Raw genomic sequence first — 24,080 nt, 5'->3', positions numbered from 1 at the left:
GTCAGACTGAAATCTGTATCCTGCTCTATGATCTTGACTACTTCTAGAAACTATAAGGCTCATGGGGAGCCTTATAGTTTTTAGAAGTAGATCTTGACAACACACTTTTTCATGCATTAACATAGTTGTGATAACGTTACCCTCCTCCCGACGGCCGCCAGGCTGGAGGGTTACGAGTTTGTTTCGAGCGGAGACGGTTGATCTGGTCCAACACGTACAACTTCGACAGCTAGTCACCAGATTTGCCCCATTTTTATCACTTTAAAAAATCATGACACAAATTCTGAGGGTACGAACTCTAGCATTAACAATTTTTAACATGCATTAAATTTATAATTCTAACTCACTCAAATGAGATATTCCTTTTTTGTAACAATGAAAAAGTGGTGGTATGACACGGAAATTTCCCCCTCAGTTCGACACCTCCCCCCCCCCATACACTAGTAATGTGTATTCGACATTTGACTAAAGAAACACAACACAAGTTACCAACAAGTCTAACTAAACCCCTCTCCCAGCACTCACCATAAACTCCTTCATAAATCCGTCCTCCCCACTCTCTGCCAGCATACGTAGATGTTCCTCATGTTGTAGAAAGGCTTTCAAATGTTCTCGCTGTGACATTTTGAACAACGATCATGTCACAAAGTAACCGAAGTACTGCTGGTGTTATAAGTTGACTCATATCATGTGAAACTATTGGTGATAAATGATTCGCCAAACCAGGAAATGAAATTGACCACCACAGTCAACAGTGCACTCTTTTGTGACGAGCGCATTTTCGGGTTTGCCCAATCTGTAAATTGCGCTGTTTAGTTTGAAGCATCTAAAATCAGCAGCGAAATCTGCAGTCTGGGCAAACCCCTAATAATGCGCTCAACTTGTAGTACGTGTGTGTATCGTGTAAACTATTAAAAAAAAAATTGGGTTTTTTAAAGTACGCCCTCAATAAGCTAGTAAAACGAGAGAGGGCGGTATTTTAGTTTAATGGTCTGAAGTTTTAGAGATTTTTTATGGGCGGGACTCCTATTGTGGGAGTAAACGTAACGGTCCCCTTATAAACTTTCTCCGCATACATTGCCAACATTTTCAAATTAATGTTGTTAAACTCTCACCGTTTTTTTTTTACAGTTACCGTAATCATTCATCATGGTTAAGCTAAGGCTGTGTTGTTCATCCAGCGTAAAAAATATAGTCCGGCCTAGCCTCCTCATGCCATTCATTTGTCATAGAAATGAATGGCATGAGGAGGAAATTCTATATTAATATGCCCTGATGATGTCATCTCTCCATCTTTATCTCTGTTTTTAGTTCACTGTGTCTCTGGTTGCCAATCCTTTTATCTTGTTGTCAATTAAGTTATTTATTTATTGTGATATCGATGATCATCGGGCTTTTGTCGATTTTATTCCACAAGAGGGCGCTATTTCAGGCAATCCCAAAAATACCTGCAACAGACTAAAAAGCCACCTCCAGACTGGAAACAAGTCTAATTGTTACACAACATCAACAACACACACGGACAGCAACATATCAGTGTTACACAACGTGTGTAATTGTAACGCAAAACTTACATCTATCTACCAGTAGAAAACAATGGCTGCGAAAGCGATAATCGGTTCTACAAGTAGATTTTTATCCAAAGTAAATAATAGAGTTCTATCTACGAACAGAACGTCTTTGGTTGGGTGCTTCTACAGTGCAGTTTCATCAGAAAATAAAATTGACAAGAAATACAAGGTATGAAATGAACGTCACAAAAATATTTGTTACAATTGTAACTTTTGACAAAATTAGTAATTATAAATTATAAATTGAAAAACAAAATAAGTTAACATGATTGACACTTAATCATGACTACTTTTTTACTATTTAATGGGGCCAATTAATGGTCACAGACCCACGGCCACAGCCACTCTTATTAAAGCCGGCTCAAGTTTACCCCCCTTCCTTTAACTTAGTTAGGTAGGGGGGCTAATAAGAAATGGGAAATTCAATTACAATGTTGAATAAACTCTGGATTTCCCGTTTCCTTACTGCACAATATCTAATGATCCAATATCTCAAAAAACTCTAGCGGCTCAAGTAGCTCAAATAGTTTTACGAAACCAAACCTCTCAACTCCAAGATCTGTATGATGAGGTCATGGAGACAGCCGCGGAACAAACTTCATCTCTAAGTTCTTATTCAAGGAGTGATAACCCTCCATCCTCTCGACAATCGTAAATGGGAGGATAAAGGGTTACAGTTAATGCACCTAAAATAACTTAAGGAAGTTTCATCCATGACAACTTCTAGTTCTAGGAGTAGTAACCCTCCTGTCCTAGTTGTTAACGTAACCCTCCTCCTGATGGCGTAGCTGGAGGAGGGTTTTTAATTGCTCCTATCGCTAACCTCCATCCTCCCGCCAATCGCAAATGGGAGGATAAAGGGTTACATTTATTGCAGTTAAAATAAGGAAAAGTTTCCGCATGGCGCCACCACTTTTTCATTCGATATGAAATAAAATAGTATCTCATTTACCTCAATGAGATATCCCTTTTTGTAAAAATTAGTGAAAAAGTGGTGGCGCCATATATGGAAAGTTATCCTAAAATAACTTAAGGAAGTTTCTACCAGAGCTCACGGCCTTTTAGTTTTTAGAAGTACACCATGATGACCATCTTGTACCATTGTACTGTCACTAGCATTATAAGATGTTCAAATCTGTCAACATTTTTTTATAATGTGACATGTCAATCCTTTTCACTGTTGTATTCTTTTGTGTTTTTACTGAAATAAAGGTTTTGTATGATGGCGACTGTCCACTCTGTATGCAAGAAATGAAAGTGGTGAAGTACCTGAACGACAAGAGGCAAACCCTAGACCTTGTAAACATTGCGTCTCCAGACTACAAGCCGGAGGACAATAATGATATCTCGTATGAGACGGCTATGGATGTTATGCATGTCATTGGGCCTGATGATCAGGTAATAGTTTGAAGGCCTACCCTTTGATATTCTGCTTTTTGTAACATTTGTGTTCTCCCTTAAAGACAGTGGACACTATTGGTAATTGTCAAAGACCAGTCTTCACACTTGGTGTATCTCAGCATATATACATAAAATAACAAACCTGTGAAAATTTGAGCTCAATCGGTCGTCGAAGTTGCGAGATAATAATGAAAGAAAAAACACCCTTGTCACACGAAGTTGTGTGCTTTTAGATGGTTGATTTCATGACTTCAAATTCTAAACTTGAGGTCTCGAAATCAAATTCGTGGAAAAATGATTCTTTCTCGAAAACTATGTCACTTCAGAGGGAGCCGTTTCTCACAATGTGTTATACCATCAACCTCTCCCTATTACTCATTACCAAATAAAGTTTTATGCTAATAATTATATTGAGTAATTACCAATAGTGTCCACTGCCTTTAACAGCAATCCGCTGCCAAAAATGCCAGTTCAAACTTCTGAGGACCCTGAAGTTGCAATTCTGTCAAATTTGTCTGACTGATTGACCAAGTGTTTTCGAAACTTACCAACCATGCTACCTTAAAAAAAAAATTAATCAAGTTCTAAGCCCATACTAAAAACAATGATACAGAAAACTGTAAGATGATGACCAGTTTAAAAGCTTAAAGACAAGGGAAAGGACAGGCTGAATGGTCTTACTGAAAAACTTCTAGTCCTAGAAAACCCAGGGCTGTAAATTGGGACACACACAAGTCACTGTGGACGTGATACCCACTAGGGCATTAAACTGTGAGCTATTGTAAGGAACGTCAACACATCTTAAAAACTTCAAAACAGTTTGGATGTCTTTAAAACTAGCCCAGGTTAGGATGCAATTTCACCCTGACCGCAATCACTCGTCTCCCCATAGAGAAGTCATTGTACTCAATTGGGAAACCCTTGGGTGAAAATTAAGAATGCCAGTTTGAATTGGGCTGACTGAGCTGTTGTAAACCACACTCTCTCGTTAAGATATCAGTGCTCTCTGATTGCAACCTTTTCTCCCAGTTGGGAATGCCAATTGAGAACCATTGATATACTTTGTAAACCCCTATGGTGACCCATCTGTGTTGTTTTCCCTCTGTTCTTTCATTAAAGATATCTACAGCACTCGCTTTGGAAAACCCCTGGGTGAAACAGTTGTATAAGTTTACATTGCAGCGAGAATTATTACGAATCAAAGAGAACGCATTCTATTGGTTGAATTGCTTCGCGCAGAATATGCGCACGCTTGTTCCAACCATCGTGGGCGTGTATTGTTAACATTCTCGTTTACATTGTGTTATCGAGGCCTGTGTGATCGGGCCTTAACTCTTAGTTTAACCCAAACTTATTTTAACCAGTCAGCCTCCAGATTTTTAACAGTTTATTTTAAATTTTATCTTATTTTAGGTTTACACCAAGGTAGACGCTGTACATGAGTTGTATTCAGCCCTTGGTGCAAGGTGGATGGTTGCCTACATGAAGTGGCCCATTCTCTCCACACTCTTTGACAAGTCATACATGGCGTTTGCCCGGAACCGCCTTCGATGGACGACGGGGTGGCGTAGTGAGTGCGAGGATAACAAATGCCAGACACCCCCTAAAACCACTGCCAAAGACCACTGATGGAGATTGTCATAATTAACATTAGAGTCTTCCTGTTAATAATGGCCCAACTGGGACCGACAAATCGACCAGCTGGACGCCAAGAGGTTGTTTGATTTTAAGAACCTCACAGAGTTTAATTGTAACTATAATTTGGGTGGATTAAAGGCACTGGGCACTATTGGTAATTACGCAAAACAGAGTCAACATAATTGTTGATCTGTTAATAGTATAGAACATTGTGATAAACGGCTCCCTCTGAAGTCATAGTTTTTGAGAAAGAGGTTATCACTCAAACAATCTGAAGCCTTTTTTAGGCATCTGAAAGCACACAAATTTGTGCAACAAGGGTGTTTTTCCTTTAATTGCAAATTCAATGACCAATTGAGTCAAAACTTTCACAGATTTATTATTGTATGCATGTTGGGAAACACCAAGTTAGAATGCTGGTCTTTGACAATTATTACCAAAGGTGTCCAGTGCCTTTAAAAGGGTAGCAATCCAGTCAGGCCTCCTTGACGCCCCTATCTTGAGATCAATAGAGGGCACTGTGTTATTTCATGAGAATTACACATCACAGGGGACCTGTACAGCTTTATGTCTAAGGGAGGAAGCAATTATGGTCAAGTGTCTTGCTCAAGGTCAAAAATGCCACGCCTGGCAAGGGAACCCACAGTCCGACACCAACTATTTGTGGACAAGAGTCCGGTGCGCGAGTCTGCTCAACCACGATACTACCAGCATACATCTATGGTATGAGCGCGACCATTGTGTTGTAGTCGAGAGTAGATCATGCACAAAATAGAATAAAACACTCAAGACACGGGGTTCACTTTGATTTAGCATTTTACTAAGCCTTCTTCTCAAATATTTTTACATTACTGTACAATGTTTGTAACGGAAAACTCCACTCCTACAACAAACAAAATGCAGTCTTTAGAAGATTGCAGTACACCGCGGTGGAACATGTATTTTAAACGGATACATGTCTTTAAAAATCAAATAAACACAAATCAGGGTGGTTTTTACAATCATGTACCTATAAAGTGGGCGTACCTCCATTGTTCATAATTGTACATAAATATAGCTATCATAAAAATTAGAGTTTTCTTTTTATTTAACTTCTTACCAATGCCTTTTAGTATTCGGATAAATAAGTTACGATTAGTTATCTTTGGTTTTTTGTTGGTAAATATTTCTAACGAGGGCTGAAGTTAGCCTTGGAGATAGGGTAAGGAGGAAGGGTAGTCATTTGAGGGTGGGGATGGGAGCAGACTTTACCATAACTATTTCTTTTTTTAACAGTGACACTGAAGGTAAAGGTACTGCTGCCAGTGTTTTACAAATTCTCGAGGATTTTCTCGGATCTCTTGAGGGCTAGATCTTTTCTTTAAAGAAATAACCAAAGATGTAATAACTATCCAGTGTTCTTTTTTTTATTTTATAGAAATGTAGAAAAGAAAAGTCTGTTATTTCAGAAAAGTAGGGAAATAATAGTTGTCAATAAAAGTTTGTACTTGTAATTTAACATTTAAATTGTTTCATACTTTTTTTCTTCTTTTTCCCGAGGCAAAATCGGACCTCAGTTTTTAAAGTTTACACCCTGTTGTACCGTTGTTAAAAAAAATCTTTATCATCCAGTCACACAAAACATTTTTGTCTTTTTAGAGAGCACACAAGAAATAAATGACATTGTTTGTGTTGACTTAACATTATGGTTTGTTGGAACATTTCTACCTCCTTGTTTGGAGTGAAGTTATGTTTGTCTTTGCACATTAAAAGCTGTAAAAATACACCAAAAATACTGAAGAAAAAAGGTCCAGTTTCATTATGCCACTGCCATGTTCCCTGTCTGCGATCCTGTTCATGGATACTGTATCTCCTTTTACAAACGAGGGATCAGACTACTTTCCCATCCAGCCTCGAGATGGTTATTGCATGGATTAGAATGAGATAAAACAAAGATGTCTGCACTGTGGAAAAAATCAATGGGAAGTTCAATACCGATACTTTGGTCAGACTGCTTGGCTTTGATCACAAAGTTGAGGGTTCTAAATCCCAAACAAGTATCTAAGTAACTGAACAGCACTTGATTCATTTGTGGAATATGCACACATAGACATTCCACAAGACTTAGTTGCATGATAAAGATAAGCTTCTGTAAACTTGGGGCGTGTTCCACTTGTGTGTCAAGGTTTGCCAACAATTTTGAGTTGGAACAAGCTGGCGAACATTTCGGAAGTGTTGGTTGGCCATTTAAATATGGGGGACAACAAGAGCATCAACATATTAAGGATCACAAACAGTTGTGATCTGTTTGCGCAAGTGTAACATGGAGCCTTTTTGACAAACCCAAATGGAGAAAAAAACTAGCCAAACAAATACAAATCTGAACACCAGAGTTTCTCTCTCAGTCAGTGCAATGTGACCATGAAATCAGTGAAGGTCGCCAGGAACCAATAACTTAATTCGACACTCACAACTAATTCTTGCCCAGTTCAATCGAGATTTCCCACCCCCAATCTCGCTCCCTCCAATAAAATTAGAGGAGTCACAAACAGGAAACACTTGACAGGTTTCTTGACAAAGTCATCACCGAGCACAGAACTGACTTGGACTGATGACTGGTCCCTGGTGGACCATAAAAAATGTGAGGATGCGCCCATATCTTCACCAACGGCAATTAAGTCAATTACTGTCGCTGCCTTCTGGATAAAGCCAAAACTCCCATTATTCAAGGATCCAAAGACCTTTTCGCAAACTACCAGGTGCCATGCATGCTGGTCTATCAAACTTGATCGCTAGCTAGACCAGCATGCACTTCATTCCACACCTAATGCGCGCATAAGGTCTATGGAAAAAGGGTTGGGTGGAAGGAGGGAGAAGAAATATCAAAATTTATGTCTTATACTGACTATCGATATGCTGAACCATTCGCAAGATTTGTTATCTCTTGAAAAATAATAATACATTGCAGACAGAGATGTGAACAAAATTCACCTTCATCGAAAGAGCTACTTGACACTTTGTTTTTAATTGTTAATACCTTCTCTGGTTGTTGCATTGATTGATGTTTAAGAAACGGTTTAACTTGTGGCATATTTTATGTTACAAGCAGCACTGCCATGGCGAGGCAATATCTATGAACCAATTTCAGTGTCACAAAACTATAGGGGACAGATTTAATGGCTTGTGATCACCAGTTATCGCTTTGGAGCAAGCGCTAAATCTCTGTGCTAGCTGTGTAAGTTAAGAATGTAAAAGCAAAAACTCCATGCTAACCTGTGAAATACGTTTGTCTATTGTAAACAGAACCATGAAATCAGGCTCTGATCTTGCCCACTGCTTGTAATACCTTCCAAGTCCGTATTCTTGAAATCTTGGTCAAACAAATAACCACAGATACAATCCTCCTTCTTAAATCAAATGGTGGGAAATTAATGGTGGTGGATTGACGGATACGTAATTACTTTAAAAATGATTGAAACAACATCAATAAGATGCACCACTAGCTGTACATGACATCAATAGTACAGAGAGATCACAACATCAGCCACTGAGGAGCCATACAAGCATTCGTCTCTAACACAGCAAAGTGTTACTCCAGCACTGCTTCAAAACCGGGGCCCACTTTAAAAAGAGCTGCTTAAGCACAAATAGTGGCCTAGCACAGAACAATTTTTGCACACCACAAAAAAAGTTACCATCAAAAGTACCTTTTCTGCATGTATCATCTGCTGTTCGTGTTTAGTTATGCTGAACAGAAAATAAGGCAGCTTTAGCAGCTCAATTAACTTAGGGCCCTCAAGCAGCTCAAATTATTTAGGGCCTTTTACATAAGCAAAGCTTAATACAAGAAACATTATGAGAAGAAATAAGTGGCTACCAGTCAGTGACAATATACAATACCATGCTGTTCCCGCATGTTATCAGTCCAGGGGTCGATTTCACAAAGAGTTAGGACTAGTCCTAACTTATGACTAGTCCTGGGAGATATACAATTTGCATGGATAGTCCTAAGTTAGGACGAGTAACTGGTCCTAACTTGAGATAAGACTAGTCCTAACTCTTTGTGAAATCCACCCCAGGCTCTTTACTGCTCTTTTAAACTGGACACAGAACTCAGGAGAGATTACTGTTGTTTCCGGATTTGGAATTATTATTTCTCATCTTTAGAGTGTTCCTTTAAAAAAGGTTATTTCTTGAACAAATTTCACTTCAACTTTTACAATATTTTGAGTTTTGAAGTTTATTTTTGGAAAGATTTTCACTTAAACTTTCACAAATATTTTGTCTGTAAAATTCTTGCCATTTAAAGATCTACCAAGTCTGGAAGTGTACAGTGGTACCCAAAGCCCAATTTCATTTTGTACAGTGTTGCCAACATCAAACGGAACTTGGAGCCAGAGCCTAGGCTTAGTTTTGGAAATAGCCCAAAACCTTTGTAAACCAATGCACACAACAGTACAGCCATCTTGATTTCTTCCACATAAGTTCTCATCACCAGATCCGAGAATGGAATCCTCAAAAGTCAGGTCCCTTTATGCATACTAGTGCTGCAGCCATTACTGCACACTTGGAACCTGACTCCACTGGCTACAGTGTGATAAAAGAGCCTGCTGCCTGGGCCAAACTTCATCAAGTTGTTCAGCTGAAAATACTACTTAAATTTCCCAGCTTAGCAGAATCTTACAGGGAACCAGCCACAGGCAGTGTATATTCCACTGTGTTAAGGCTGGTAACCCATTTCAACTAGATTTGTATGTGCTTAAGGCAAGTATCTGTGCTAAATTAACAGCTTTATGAAATTAGCCCACAGCCTATATATTATCATGACACAAACTTGCCTTGTGGATATAAAAAGATTCACAATTTTGACAAATTAATAGTTTGACCATGAGTGCATTATATATATACAGCAGCAGCAGCAACAAATCCCATCCATGTAAAACAGTTGGGCTTCTGTGAATATTACTTTAATACCAAAAAAGAAAGCTATAAAAAGTTTGACGCTCTTGCAGTTGGTATCAAAACGGTTTTTGGCACACAGACTATTCAAGTACAAATGTACATTCAACTCTGTTTGTAAAGCTCCACAAAGTTTGTGTTAATTATTGTTTAGCACATGAATGTAAAAATTGAAATGACTGGAAGATAAAAGATAAAAATGTCACAAAAATCAACATGAGGAATCATGTTTTTTTGTGAACACAACAACAACAACAGAAAAACATCAACAACAGACAATGTTCAGAGGTACATATTAAATTTGACCCATTAAAAAGTTTCTTGAAGCAGAGAAGTGGTCCGCTACCTCTATTGTCAAACAAATCATATCTCTTTGGTTTTTATGATATTATTTGATTCGAATCCCAACCAACTCAATCTTACTGCATCGATGTAGGCCAAACCAAACACTGATATAAAACGTATCTATCAAACGTCCATACTTTGAACCAAGTCCATCATTTGAACAGAAACTAAACTCAGCATATGTTATACGTTCTTCACCGAACTTTGACCTTCATTGATTTAATTTTCAAACAACGTGTCAGCACCTCAGGATCTGAGCTTGCGCAATACTAACTTGATACAATCACACATAACGAGTGGCTTCTTCAATTGATACCCATACAGTCCGCAAATAAGAAGCTTACAATTTGAACCTGGGCCCAATTTCATGACGCTGCTTACCGCCGAATTCTGTACTTGCGATCATTTCATGGCCCTGCTTACCGCCAAATTCTATGCTTGCGTTCATTGTTCTCCACTTACTTTGCATTGCCAAACATTGTGCTAGCGGTACAAGGGTAGAATGCCTGTAATTTGCGCACTATGCACAAAACAAAATTCCCCTTTATCCGTAAGCGCCGGTTCTTTGATTGCGGTAAGCAGAGCAATGAAATTGGGCCCAGTACTACTTCCAGAAAAAAATTGCCGTAAACATTTAGAGGGATAGCAGCGTACATACCATATTCAAGATTGTCACGGGTGTTTCTTTACTTTTGAGGCACGACGTTGACATCACAGGGACAACCAAAACCCTTCATATTAAATTTATCAATCAGACCAACTTACATTCAAACACGTAACACGTTAGTAAAACTAGCAACGGAGGTATTGTCATGTAGGAAACATTACTCATTAAGCTACCTACAATCTTTTCAATCATAATTTTCGTACTACCATAAAAAATCAAAAAAAAAAAAAAAAAAATCAAAACAAAATTAATTAACACTTAATTGACAAAACTCTTAGTACATTATTATTAAGAACATCAACATTTTATATATATATTTGTATATATATATAAAGGGTGGGATGAAAAAGCATGCCTTTTCTTTTAAAAGTAATAATATATTATTTACAAACTTTCTGTACATACAAAACATATTTAATTAATATTTAACATTTAGATGGGCAGCGAGCTTAGATGGCAAACTTGCCTACTGGCAGATTTGCAACAAGTTTTACAACACATTCTCAATACAACTTCTTTGCTTTTTTTCTTTTCTTTTTCTTCTCTAATGATTCAAAATGGGGTTCATCCGCATTTTTACGCCTTAAAAACAGTATACATGTAGTTTGAAAACTGTTCAGCAATAAAAGTTTTGTAGGTCGGCGCAAGGGGTGTACAGCTTTGAAGTTACGTTGTCTTCAATTTCAGCAAAAAAGTTGCATTGTATGTAAAATGGAGTAAGAGAACATAGCCATGCCATTAGCCCAAACAGCGACAAATAAGCATTGTTCCGATTCCATAAAGCAGACAAATATTTTACCTGCCAAAAAGCAATTAGGTTTACATTGATGCAACCGGTGCCCTGCTTATCTTCTGCTAACTTGATAGCTTTATAAAATTGGGCCAAAGGTGACTTTCCTTTGTATTTTTTGTTTAAACATTGAGATCAATCCCATAATGCATCACATCATTACAGCACCTATTAGACATACCACAGGCGACCGATACAGAACCACACTGTATCAACGCAGCTTTGTTGACCATACTTTGAAACGTTTTATTATTATTTTAATATTCAGCCATTTTTTAAATATATATGAAAATAGTCTACTAACAGTAACAAGAAAGCCTTACAAACAGTTGAGTTTTGCTCATTTGTGTGTGTGTGTTTCTTAATGAGAAACAACTAATGCTTTATCTTTTGAACAGTACAAGAACATCCATGGATACGAGAACAGCACCAGCGTGAACCCAGTCATCATATTCACCCCCTGGGCCCGTTATCATAATGCTCATAAGCAGCACATGTTAGGCACTTTATCCGCCAGATGTATAGTGGCAGGACACCGCTCGAAAGCCATGCGCATTGCGAAGCTGGTACTCCACTTAAGTTTAGTGTGCTTATTAGCTTCATGAAATCGATGCCCGAAAAACGTTACATCACCACGTTTACAAATGACCAACTTCCCAAATAACATCTATAAAATGTGATACATTATGGGATCGGAAAAAAAAAAGTCTTGCCATTTTTTAATACAAAGCTAAAAAAAGGAGTTGTAGAATAAATCTGCCAGATTTCATAACATTTAGTAATACACAGCTTTTGAGAATAAACAATAAGATTAAATAAAACCATATCTACACATTGCTTGGCGGTGATATTCTACTTTGCGCCCGGCGTGCCTTCAATGAGGGCGCTTTGTGGTATGACAACGATTTCGTCTTGTGGGTTGGGGAGAGGTGGGTGCTTGGTGCGGACGTCGTGTCGTGACACACCCCGCCGTTTGATTTCTTGCCGGGCGTGTTATTGCGACAGTGGGTGTGGGGGACCTTTGAGGTCTCTGTGGTAGGGGTGGGGTTTTCATGGAGGTTGACGGGTGCCGTCTGCTGAGGGGTACCAGTCCGATGACTTCTCGGTATTGTGTGTGGGTGAAGATGTCTGTTATATGCAGATTGATCTGATGAAAACAAAAACAGAGAGAAAAAAACAACAATTTTAGTTAATTCATTTTAAGACTCGAGTCTGAATGATAGTTAATTTATCTTAACTTCTTTCCAACTTGAATCTTCTTGATTTTTTCCCCCATGCAACCATAGCATCAACCTGAAGTTTGGCCAGAAAATAGTATAATAATATTTTTTAACAATATTTATATGGCACCAAAATCACTAGGAAAAATCACCCTAAAGGTGCTTTACAGATTAAAGATGTAAACCAAGAAGCCAATTAACGTGCAAATAAAAATACAGGAATTGTAAACACAAACAGAAATGTCTATAAACCCTATTTAACATTACTACTAAAAATAATACAAACGTTAAGGAAGAATAAAGGAAGAACCATTGACCGAACAGTAATACACACTTAATGGATTAAAACTGGACTATAGTCTGAAGCTAAACAAGTCAAGTTTACAAAGATAAAAGAACAGTAAAAAAGACAGATTAAGATGACATTAAATTGCAAAAAGGTAATACACAGATATACATAAAACATGAAAATAGATGAACATACAATTGTCAAATAGTTAAAATAATTGTGTAACTAACAAACACACTAAAGCCATAAACTGCATAGAACAAAAAATAAAATAAATACAATTTGTGTGACTGCATCAGCTGTATAAACACAATTGAAAAATACCCTTTAATGCAAACTTCTTTTGTTATTTCTGAATAACTTATTATTTCTATTTTACCTTTTGGACAATGCACACATCCCTGTGAATGGCGACCAAGAGAGGTGCTTCTATTAAACTTATCAGCCGTGCACCGGCCGTCCTGATCCGTAGACCCCGGCGGCACCGAAGGGTGGAACAGCCTCGATAACGTACTGTCGACGAAATCTGGAGACATTCCAACGACGTGGTCCCCGGCCTCTGGGTGCCTTGGGTACGGATGTCTGTTGAAGGTGTTTTCCGAGGACTCGTGGCCCGGGTACTCCAGGGGACATTCGTTGTGATCGGGGCAGCTTTCTGGGTCTGTGTCCAGGTCTTTATCGTAGTGGACATGCTGCGGTGTGTCCAGCACGCTATCACCTACAGGTGTGTCAAAAGTATGGAGAGAACTGGGTTAAAATAGTTCCGTAAAGATGGGTCTGCCAATTAAGGTGTGTAGGATTTGAAACTTTGCATGGTGGAAATAGGATACGGAAAGGTTTGTGGTAACACCATGTAATGACTATCTCTAATGAGTTGGGGTGGCTCTGAAAAGAACCGTTGGTTTAAACGGTATGCTCTGATCTTCTTCTGGAGAAAGCTGGAGGTGAAACCAACGGTTCTTTTCAGAACCATCCCAACTCATTAGAGATAGTCATTACATGGTGTTACCGCAAACCTTTCCATACAATTAAGGTGTGGTTATACATGGTACTGTGGTGTGTCATGGCCTGAGTGGTCTACTTCATCAGACTCAAGTTCAGATAGTTCACTCATCAGAGTGTGGGTTCGAATCCAGTTATGGCACATGTGTCCTCAAGCAACTTAAACATACATGTAGTTGCTTTGCTTAACCCAGGTGTATACATGGGAACTCGAGAGGTAGGGTGTTGTATTAACCCTTATGAGATAATTTCAGCAGCTTGGGGTTATATGCTCCCCTGGATATTTTGGAAAGTTAGAGGAATGGTCTAAAATATGCCTGATGAACAGGGAAAATAATGTTATCGTGTCTTAATCTAGCTACTAGGTTATTGTCGCTTTATAAGAACCAATTATTATCCACAATTACCTTTGTCATCTTCAACGTCTCCTCCAGCGATGGCGATGTCCATCGCGTCGCTGGAGTCACCGGGATACATCGGCGGATGTAAACGGTGTCTGTACTTGAGACTATGATGTATCATGGGTCCACCGTCCAACGAATCACAGTCGCTGGGGTTGTCAGGAGGGAACTTGTCCGTTGCGGCGCTAGATATTCCGCTACTTGTCTCCTGGTGGATGGTGCCGTCTGAGGAGCCGTTGAAGGCGGAGCTTGGGATCTCTGGCGGCAGTGCTGGATCACCTGTAGTTGAATAAGCGAAACATTCGTTCAGCAATTGTTAAGAAGTTACTAATGGTTTGAATGCAGATTCTTCAAGTGGTTTATTTGTTTGTTTGCATGGATCATAAACCCTTATGGGAGGAAACCAAGGTGGTTAGACTGGTGGAAAATTTACCAATGGAAATATGAACAGACATGGGCTGGGTACAAACATGGTGAGAAAGAGGTTGTAATGTTATGGCGACCCCAAATCAACACCAACCAATTTTGTACTGGCAGGCACAATCTCCGACCCAAGCACTCCTCTATAAGAGATACTATAGTTGTTGAACATCAGGAGGTAAGAACTAAATATGTTGAAACTAACACAGAGCTTCGCGGATTTGCTGCAGATTTTGTAAGGCAACCAAGGAGATACATGTACATGTATTTAAAATTACATTCAGCATAACATGGAAACAGTTTCCATAATCAGAATGATTGTCGCATCAGGGCCCAATTTCATAGAGCTGCTAAGCACATAAATTTGCTTAGCATGAAATTTTTGCCTTGATAAAAACAGGATTACCAACAAAATTTTCACGTGATTTTCAGGATATGCAAACGACAGCTGAATACCAGTAACAAGCAATGTGTAACAAACGGAAATTTGGTTGGTAACCCTGTTTTTATCAAGAAAGAAATTTCATGCTTAGCAAATTTGTGTGCTAAGCAGCTCTATGAAATTGGGCCCTGTACAAAAGACCATGGAAAGAGTGGTTTATTTTGGGTCAATTTTCTGGAGAGTCAGGGAGAGTTTGAAGCTCTGCCCACAACATGTTATCCTACTTCTATGTAAAGGAAAGCCATACCTGCATGCGCTGTTGTGTAGTGTCTCCGCTGTTTCCTTGTATGATAGATAATCAGCACCCACACCAGTGATGTACCAACTATGCAGCACACAATCAAGATGATAATAATCCCAGTGGTCGTACTGGAATATTTCATTTCTGCAAGAAAATGAAGACGGATGTTTTTATACTTTACACAAATAAATCTTAAAAAAAAGTTATGGTCTGAATAAAATTATGTGAGAAATGCTTAGAAACTGAGACAATCCCTGATTTGCTGGATGAAAAATCAGTGAGGGACCATTTACAAGCAATACAAGTCATATGGCATAGTGATTAGTGGCAAGTGTTCAGTGTTTGTTGTCCATTCGATTTCAGAAGCTGATATTTATATTTTGCTTTTACAATAGGCCTAACTTAATCATGATTTTTAATTTTTTGTTATAAATTGATGTTGAAGAAATAAATTAAGCAATATTAAGTCTTAATTTACACAATTATTTGCAATCAATGTAATTTCAATTTCTTTGCTTATTTTAAACTGACTAATCATGGTAATTAATGGTTTTCTTAGCATTTGTATTTGTAATGTAGGCCTTCTGTATGTTTTATAAACTGCAGTTTACTAACATACCTAGACCGCAGATTTTGTTTATACTTCTGCCATACTCTGCAAGCGGTAGGCATCTGTGAAGTTGTAAACCTTAAGTTTCTGTCGTGAAAAGGTTACACCACTCAGTCCCAAGTACGCATGGGCGATGAGTGAGCTCCGATTAGTTGCGACTTCAGAATTGAAACTGGGCCACCTTCATTTCATTTTAACAACTATTTTAACAACTATTTTCTTATCTGAGTCACAAATCTTTGAGAATTGGATCGCAGACCATTGAACCATAGCAAGGACCACAACTGTTTTTATATGTTCAGCTAGAGGATTTACGGTTTTGTGGAAAATAAATCAATAATAGTTTCATTAATTTTTAGCCTATTTCTTTATTTTATTTCCAGCATATAAAACAGCAAAGAAAGCACTTTACTTGTGATGATCATTAATTGAGTGATGAACTACAGCACATAAAATATATATATATAACACAAATGCAAACACATCGGTTAAACCTAACAGCAACCCTTTTGATAAACTAAAAAAAGTGGTTCCATAACACTGCATTAAGACATATAGATTATAATGTGTAAAACTTTCTTGCTGGCCTGAGCCATTTATCTGAAGTTTTTATCCCAAGTTAAACAATGAAAATACGTTCATGGTTATAGAAAGCGTACTGATAGCTAGCGGCAGAAAAAAAAATAAGTAAACAAATTTTGGATAGAGTTTTGGCCAGACATGCTACTGTCAGGCATGTGAGTAACTTTCCACAAAAAAAGAGGAAAAGAGAAAACTTGACAAGAACAAAAGGAAAAGATACTGTTTCTATACTTTTGTACACAGAAAGTGAAACAAAAAGAGGAAATCAGCCGAAAAGAGGAAGTCTCACATGCCTGTATTGTATGCCTGGCTAGAACACTGATTAGCTGGTATAAATCTGCTTTTGCTAAGCAATATTTTTACAAGCTAGACAAAACAAACCTGTGTGCTTAAGAAATAGCACAAAATAGGAATATATATTAACCATACCTGAATCATATCAGTGACTCAGGTTGGAAATTAATTTGTCAGGTCAGTGCAACAAGGTCGCAACTTGATTCTGCAACAAAGTTGCATCTTGCGAGCAAAACACTCCCTGTAAAACCATATCTTGGCGCAAATTCCTGATTTAAGTGAGCTACTACGGTTTGTAATTTTTTTATAGATTTGCAACTCATCTTAACGCTATTTTAGAAGATAGAGCCTTGTGCAACGACACGACTGAAGCCAAAAGGGATGCCTTTCAGAATAATGGGCTCTTTCCGTTAGGCTATAATCAGAACAGCAGAGGGAACTTTGCAAGAGCTGTGAGGGGCATGACATTCAAATCAACAGCTAGTATGAAAACTTTTTACTTTTGATAAAATAAGGATTCTTGCCAACAGAGGCTTTCTCCTGATTAATCTTGATTGACTTACTTGGGAGTACACTCAGCACGGCCGAGCCCTTTTCAACGCCGACTTTATTGGAGACCTCACACGTATACACCCCATCATCTTCCATGCGCACATTCTTGATGATCAATAATCCATTATTGTCCGTCAATAAATGACCATCGTCAACTTCAAACGCCTCCTTGTCCTTGGTCCACGCTATCCTGGGTCTCGGCGACCCCGTGACCTTACACTCGATGACGGCAGCTTCACCAGATTGGACAGTAATGTCTTCGGGGACTTTCAGGAATCGAGGAGACTGCAGTACGGTTAGGGTGGCGTTGGCGCTGATCACCCCGGCGGCATTCGTCGCTGTGCAGCTGTAGATCCCCATGTCGGTCACCTTGACGCTGGAGATGTAGAACATTTCGGATTCCTCGTCCATGACTTGGAAGCGACGTTCCCGTGCGGCGGGGAAGTCGTCCCCGCCATCTTTCTTCCAGGCAATGACCGGGACAGGGTCACCCGTGGCGGAACACTCCAGCTTGGCGGTGCCTCCAACACGGACTTCACTCTCATTTGGGGTCAGGATAAAGGAGGGAAACACTGCCGAAAGAAAGGTGACAACAAAAATATCAAAATCATGTCACAACAGTTTCACTATCAATTTATGGTGCACAAATGCAGTTACTATACATAGATACATGATTTTTTATAGCACCCTACACAGATCAGAGTACTTTGCACAGCTTAGGACATGTATACATGAATGATTTTCTTCACCAGGCTGACTTAAAAGGTCTTAATTCAGATAAAAGTCTATAATTTCTCATCCATGCATTAGATTTATCACAGAATATGTTGATTTAGACTTACACAATTATACTGTTATGGAATAATAGCGTTTACAAAAAGCGTAACAGTCATAAACTCTAAGAATAATTGAGTGACACGAGCACTTACCATGCACGGTGATGCGAGCTGTTTTGGACATGGTCGAGCCCAGTTTGTTGGTAATCACACATTGGAATCTTCCCATGTCAACGTTCCTAATGTTAGGCAGAGTCAGTACACTCTTGTACTGTCTGATGTTCCCTTCGCCCTGGCTGGCAAACACCTCTGTATTAGGGTTGTTCAAAACCTGCAAACCCAAAAAAAAAAAAAAAAAAAAAAAAAAAAACCACAATATTATGTCAAATTATGTCATCATTGATAAAAAGCAGTACATTAAATATCTATAAAGTTCATTTAATATCTACAGAGTTTTGCAACTTAGAATTTATTTTACAATGGTTTTGATTTACATAATATCATTGAATATAACAGACAACTTCCTCATCATGCCCCTCTGAGGCTCTGAGCAACTTAAACTCAAATACTAAGCCTGAATGTGTTTTCAGTAAGTTTTTATAATCTTAACCAATCAATCCTTAATCCTACTTGGAAGACGTGGTTTAAAAAAACACCTCCAAGTGTTTTAATAGACAGGACAGACACATTTTATCAGACATAAAGGGACTCCATAGTAATTGAAAACAGCAAACAATAGAGCTTTGTCCGTAACCAATGATAAAACAATCAGCCAGTAAGCAAGCACTTCCTGTCTCAACAAGGGACAAATCTTGAAGGAGTTTGCAAGGCAATTAAACAGCTAAGCATTTCCAAGAAACCAAGTTCCTTCTGATCTTGCTATTACTTTCTTATTTAGTATTCTCTTGCTTTGCTTTCCATGATTCATCCTTTTGGTCACGACTAGTATCGTCTGGTCTTGGTAATCCCTTTTCTTTTTGGTTCTTTTGCCATGGGAATAAGTTATTGGCTTTTTTGGGGCTATCCATTGATAACTTTGTACAGTATTTCTATCTTGTTTTCTATTATGGTTTATCTTGTTTCAACGTCTTTTCTCCTGTTGTTGTGTATATATTTTTGGCATGTTCTTGCTGTATTGTTATCCGAATAAATTCAATCAGTCAATCAATTAAAAGACCTACCGCGCCATCTTTCTTCCACGTAAACTCCATGGTGGACTCGCTGCTGCTGGACGCCATGCAGACCAGCGACACGTTGTCTCCCTGTAGTGCCTCAGTCGTCTGGGGTTGCCGGATGATCAGTGGCTTAGAGTTATCATCTGGGATTAGGGCAGCAACAAAGAATAGGAAGCCATTAATGATAAGCACAGGATATGAGGGATTAAGGGAGACTCTGGGCATGGCAATCCCAATTTATGAAAATATAATGTGAATATGATATTAACAGTTGGTGACAGTGCGGTATGGTGACGTACCAGTGTTGCTATTCCATCGCTGCGACTCTAATCTATGGGCATTCCTTCCAATACAATGACCATAGACACAAGAAATCTGGTGGGCTTAATCATTTTTGTGACTTTATTTCTTAACAAATTTGTTAACAAATTCAAATATACTCGGGGTTCTTTTCCAGGATTTTTTCAAACAGTGGGATTCAATTTTTGGTATGTTTGGCTGAAATACGCTCAATTGAAACAAGGTATTCAAAATGTTTTCTATGAGGTGTCTATCTTGGTTTTGCCTACTGACTAGTTGATCCCTCTGACAGTTCTTTGAGTGCCCAAGACTGCTGTTTTGAATGAATGGCTGTGTTTATTTGCGACCCCACGACTAAGATGTCATTAAATGACTGAAATTTGCATCGGGATAAAGAATATTAATTTTGGTTTTAGCCATGTACACTAATGTGTGTTAGCACTGTAAACTCAGTACTTCCCCCGACATCTGTGGAAAAAAAAAATCACAGGCATTTTACTCGGTTGGGATTCAAGCCCACACCCTTTGCAAATCTAGAGCATATCATTGAATCAGGGAAAAATAACTGTAAAACCCAGAATAATTTGCACAGATGAAACTCATGACACCAATTTACTTTGGTGTCACCACAGATCTCCCCAAAGAATTTGCCTTACCGCATGTGAATGAAGTAGGCTCCACACTGAAGAGGTTGGCCCCTCTGAGCGGCGGAGGGTGGGAACACGTACCGTCGATGGTACCTCGGTAACCGGCCGCGTCTACCCAGCCAGGGAACCAGGAGAGCTGGCAATCGCAGAACAGAGTACTGGAGTTGATCAACCTGTTGGTATATAATAATAATATTAATCATAACATGATTTCTATAGCGCCATTCCTTCTAGATCATGGCGCTCAGCAACAGATTCCATTATGTTCAACGTTAACAATCACAAGATTTATTATCTAAAAAAAATAAATCAAAATATATTATGCATTAAACCCACGACTCTAGGCATTTTCAAGAACAAATCACTTAGAGACTACAAATGTACTCACAGTTGGCTGAGATGGTCCATATTGTGGAAAGCGTTGACCTGTATGGAAGTGATATTATTATCTCGAAGATCCCTGTAATAAAAAAAACATATTGAAGACATCAATCAAACAGAACTATTTGTGATGATTAAAGTACAATAGAACACCTACCTGTTGAAGTGGTGAATAGATATTGAAGAAAGAAATCAAACAGGGAACTATTTGTATTAATCATGTATACACAGGAACCTACACTTGTTGCAGTAGTGAGGTGTTGAAGACATCAAGCAAACAGAATAATACACATATTTAGTGGCGAACTATGTTTCTTATTAAAGGATTTGGGTACTTTTTGTAACACAAAACACAATGTCCACAGATTTACATTAAACTTTCACCGATTGAAGGTAATGATATTGGAAAGCTTCCCTTAAAATATTAATTGCTGATGTGCTGTAGCTTTTGAGAAATGAGTATAATAATGTCATGAAAAAAACATTATTACGTTCTAAAAAAATTTTTACTCATGATCGTTGAGACCGAAAAATATTTTCATGACACTGTTTTACTCATTTCTCAAAAACTACAGCACCTCAGCACGTAATATTTTCAGGGGAGCTTTCTACCATCATTATCGTCAAACTGTGTAAGTTTAACGTGGACATCGTGTTTTTTTGTCCCACAAAAAGTACCCATACCCTTTAACAAGGTGCGCCTTCTTTTAATGTAATATTTTTTTAGTATTGCTGTTTTCAAACTACTTTTCACCTCTATATTAGTTTACTTTAATTTCAAGCTTGTTGTTGCATCATGAACCAAACGATGATTTGCTTGTCTCGGGTTTAAAATCATTATCCATGAGGTAAGAGAAAGAACTTACAGGTCTTCAATTCCCTCGATCCCTTCAAAGGCCTTCTTAGCGATGGAGCGGATCTTGTTATTGGCTAGGTTGAGACGTTTCAGCGAGGTCAGGCCTTCGAACGCTCCCGGCATGTCCTCGAGACTCCAAGAGATGCGATTGTTTCCCAACTCACTGAAAATATGACCAGAAATGGAATCCAAAATGAACTTGATTATGGGCATACATTTCCTTTTTCACTTTAATACAAACCATTATTCATACTGTTATTGATAGTGTCCAGTTCGTATGAAACGCTCAATTGCCATTATTGCTGCTGCTAGTTCAGGTTATTGCAAAGGGTTAAACAAATAGAAGCTATCCATGATTATTGACGATTCATGAGTAATTTTCTTTGCAAAAAATAAAAAGGGTAATGGCCTGACATTTCGACCCCAGCAGAGATTTTCTTAATCTCCATTTTATATATTTCAATTTCCATTTTGTTTGCATTTTGAGTGCATGGTGTTTCACATAAATATACATGCTGCGTCAAACAGGTCTTGCCTTACATTAGGCTTGACATCCGTTAAGTCGTCTTACAATGGGTGTTGTGACCAGCCATTGTTTGTATTGCAATTGGTAAAACAAGCAAATAGGCTGGGCAAGTAGCCAGAAAATAAGAAAAGGAAATACGCTGTACAAACAAAACAGGTTTTTAGGAGTTGGGAACCAAGGACAAGGGGGAAAGAAGAAGAGGTAGACAAATAGGGAAGACGAGAGATGACAAACAACCTGCTTGGACAACAATAGCAAGGTGTCCTGTCAGTCAAATGAACACAGTTCCAAGTGATTTTGAGTACACTACTTACAGCACTTTAAGAGCAGGCAACCCTTTAAAGGCTCCATCGGCAACGTTCGACACAACGTTCTGGTTGATGAAGAGGTCCAGCAGACCCGGCAACCGTTCAAAGCCGTTCCTCTTCAGGACCTGAATGCGATTGAAGGAGAGGTCCAAACCTTCGAGAGACTGGCAGAACTTCCAGCCTTCCGGGTCGGTGGCATTGATGAGATTCCTGCTCAGCAGTAGCTGGCGGATCTCGCCGAGACCGAACAGCCACCCTTTGCTGACGTTGCTGATGCGGTTGCCGTCTAGCTGGAGGTCTTGGAGGGTGGCTAGCCCATAGAAGGCTCCGTCTTCAAGGGTGGAGATGCGGTTGCGCCTCAGGTTGAGGACATCCAGATTGGCCAGACCCTCAAAGTTTAGACTCTTAATGTTGGACAGCTTGTTACGACTCAGGTTCCTGGTGAAAATCAAGCAAAATCAAAACATACTTAATATAAATTTTGTTGAAGAACAAAACAAATCAGACTTGGGTAGGGGGGGAATGATTGGGAACCAATCAGGTTGTCTTTTCAGAGGTGCATATTTAAAAGATTTCCTTTCAACAAAATCAAATTGTAATAGTTCTTGTTGATCAAGTATGGTGATATTGAAGAAAACGTTCATCACATTTAAGACAAAAATTTAACTCAAGCACTTGCATGATGGTTCAAAAGAGGGTTAGCCCTTTGGACTTGGCCGCTATCAAAAATCAAAAGCAATAGGTTGATGCCATAACTTGGATGTCTCCAGCATCAGACGATAGAATTTGTCAACCCCATGCAAACCACAGAACTCCCCTCTCTTCTCCCAGCCGCCCCCCCCCCCACCTCATTAACAGAATTTAGAAATGACCTTCTGAATCCCCATTTGATGAGAGTTGCACCAGTGTCTAATTACAATTTACATTAAGACTAATTGCGACTAATTTATCAGGCTAAATGACACCAGGAACCACCAGCGTAATTACTGCGCGTATTACTCATTATGGGTCATTAATTTCAATAATGGCATCTCGTCATCTAAAAATAAAAATAAATAAAACATGGCAACTCATGTTTTTTTCTTTCAGGGAGACATACTGAATGGTCAAGTCAAAAAGAAATACTGCAGTGAAAAAAATTGTTCTTTGTTACAGCTTTTGGACCCAAATACTTAAACGACAATAAATATCAAAGTTCATCCAACCTCAGAACAAAAAGTGCCAACAGGGGTTGTTAAGTCTTTGTAGAACCTGAACAACTATAATTAAACTAACATGTACATGTTCAGGTATGCCTTAAAATACTAAAAACTTAAAATAAAACTAAACTTATAGATTTACTTTTCTCAGTTCGATCTCTGGCCACTAACTATAAAAAGCAGAATAACAATTATATTCAGCCAGGAAAACCATGGGAAAACCGAACTCAACCATTTTGAATATAGTCCCCAGTCGAACAACACGCCAAGAAAAGTGTAAAGAAATAAAAAAAATCCCAACCTCGGCAGCATGAGGGGTAATTGTAAAGCAGGTTCAATGTGGAGAGCCAAGGGCGATACAACCAGCCACCCAGTTTACCCCCCCCCCCCCCCCCCCCCCCCGCCATCTGTATTTGCTATTACACCCCAGTCAGCTTCAGGGGGGTCAGGGAGCACCAGCTCCTATTTGTAATGGACATGGCTTTGTTGAAAGAAACAGCTTTCCGTCC

The 24,080-nt window shown here is 38.8% G+C and overlaps 3 protein-coding genes across 5 annotated transcripts in view; 1 reads left to right on the top strand and 2 right to left on the bottom strand.

Moving 5' to 3' along the window:
- The window catches only part of LOC139953139 (uncharacterized), a 47,092-nt gene extending 46,347 nt beyond the window's left edge, over positions 1-745 (bottom strand). For both annotated transcript variants that reach the window (XM_071952562.1, XM_071952570.1), the window contains exon 1: positions 526-745. In XM_071952562.1, the coding sequence (XP_071808663.1) occupies positions 526-624 (99 nt within the window). In that variant the 5' untranslated portion in view covers positions 625-745. The remainder of the gene's footprint in view (positions 1-525) is intronic.
- A 774-nt stretch (positions 746-1,519) lies between these two features.
- LOC139950808 (uncharacterized) lies at positions 1,520-4,881 on the top strand. Its single transcript, XM_071949630.1, has 3 exons — positions 1,520-1,740; positions 2,784-2,969; positions 4,386-4,881. The coding sequence occupies exons 1-3, from the start codon at positions 1,597-1,599 to the stop codon at positions 4,599-4,601; spliced, it is 546 nt and encodes a 181-aa protein (XP_071805731.1). The 5' UTR covers positions 1,520-1,596; the 3' UTR covers positions 4,602-4,881.
- A 527-nt stretch (positions 4,882-5,408) lies between these two features.
- Positions 5,409-24,080, bottom strand: part of LOC139950794 (uncharacterized) — an 80,802-nt gene continuing 62,130 nt past the window's right edge. For both annotated transcript variants that reach the window (XM_071949619.1, XM_071949611.1), the window contains 11 exons: positions 22,379-22,810; positions 21,549-21,701; positions 20,690-20,761; positions 20,311-20,474; positions 19,361-19,497; positions 18,333-18,510; positions 17,415-17,975; positions 15,372-15,509; positions 14,269-14,541; positions 13,239-13,577; positions 5,409-12,497 (listed from right to left, as the gene is read on the bottom strand). In XM_071949619.1, the coding sequence (XP_071805720.1) occupies positions 12,178-12,497; positions 13,239-13,577; positions 14,269-14,541; positions 15,372-15,509; positions 17,415-17,975; positions 18,333-18,510; positions 19,361-19,497; positions 20,311-20,474; positions 20,690-20,761; positions 21,549-21,701; positions 22,379-22,810 (2,767 nt within the window). In that variant the 3' untranslated portion in view covers positions 5,409-12,177. The remainder of the gene's footprint in view (positions 12,498-13,238; positions 13,578-14,268; positions 14,542-15,371; positions 15,510-17,414; positions 17,976-18,332; positions 18,511-19,360; positions 19,498-20,310; positions 20,475-20,689; positions 20,762-21,548; positions 21,702-22,378; positions 22,811-24,080) is intronic.

This window comes from Asterias amurensis, chromosome 2, assembly GCF_032118995.1.
Source record: "Asterias amurensis chromosome 2, ASM3211899v1".
In the NCBI taxonomy this organism is placed as follows: domain Eukaryota; kingdom Metazoa; phylum Echinodermata; class Asteroidea; order Forcipulatida; family Asteriidae; genus Asterias; species Asterias amurensis.
Note: the sequence above shows the minus strand (reverse complement) of the source record. Positions and strands in the feature narration are given on the sequence as shown.

Excerpts from the sequence above, each read along its gene's own strand:
- LOC139950808 (XM_071949630.1), top strand. The coding sequence starts at position 1,597 with ATGGCTGCGAAAGCGATAATCGGTTCTACAAGTAGATTTTTATCCAAA. Across the intron at positions 1,741-2,783 it reads AAATTGACAAGAAATACAAG|GTTTTGTATGATGGCGACTG; the intron begins GTATGAAATGAA and ends ACTGAAATAAAG. Across the intron at positions 2,970-4,385 it reads TCATTGGGCCTGATGATCAG|GTTTACACCAAGGTAGACGC; the intron begins GTAATAGTTTGA and ends ATCTTATTTTAG.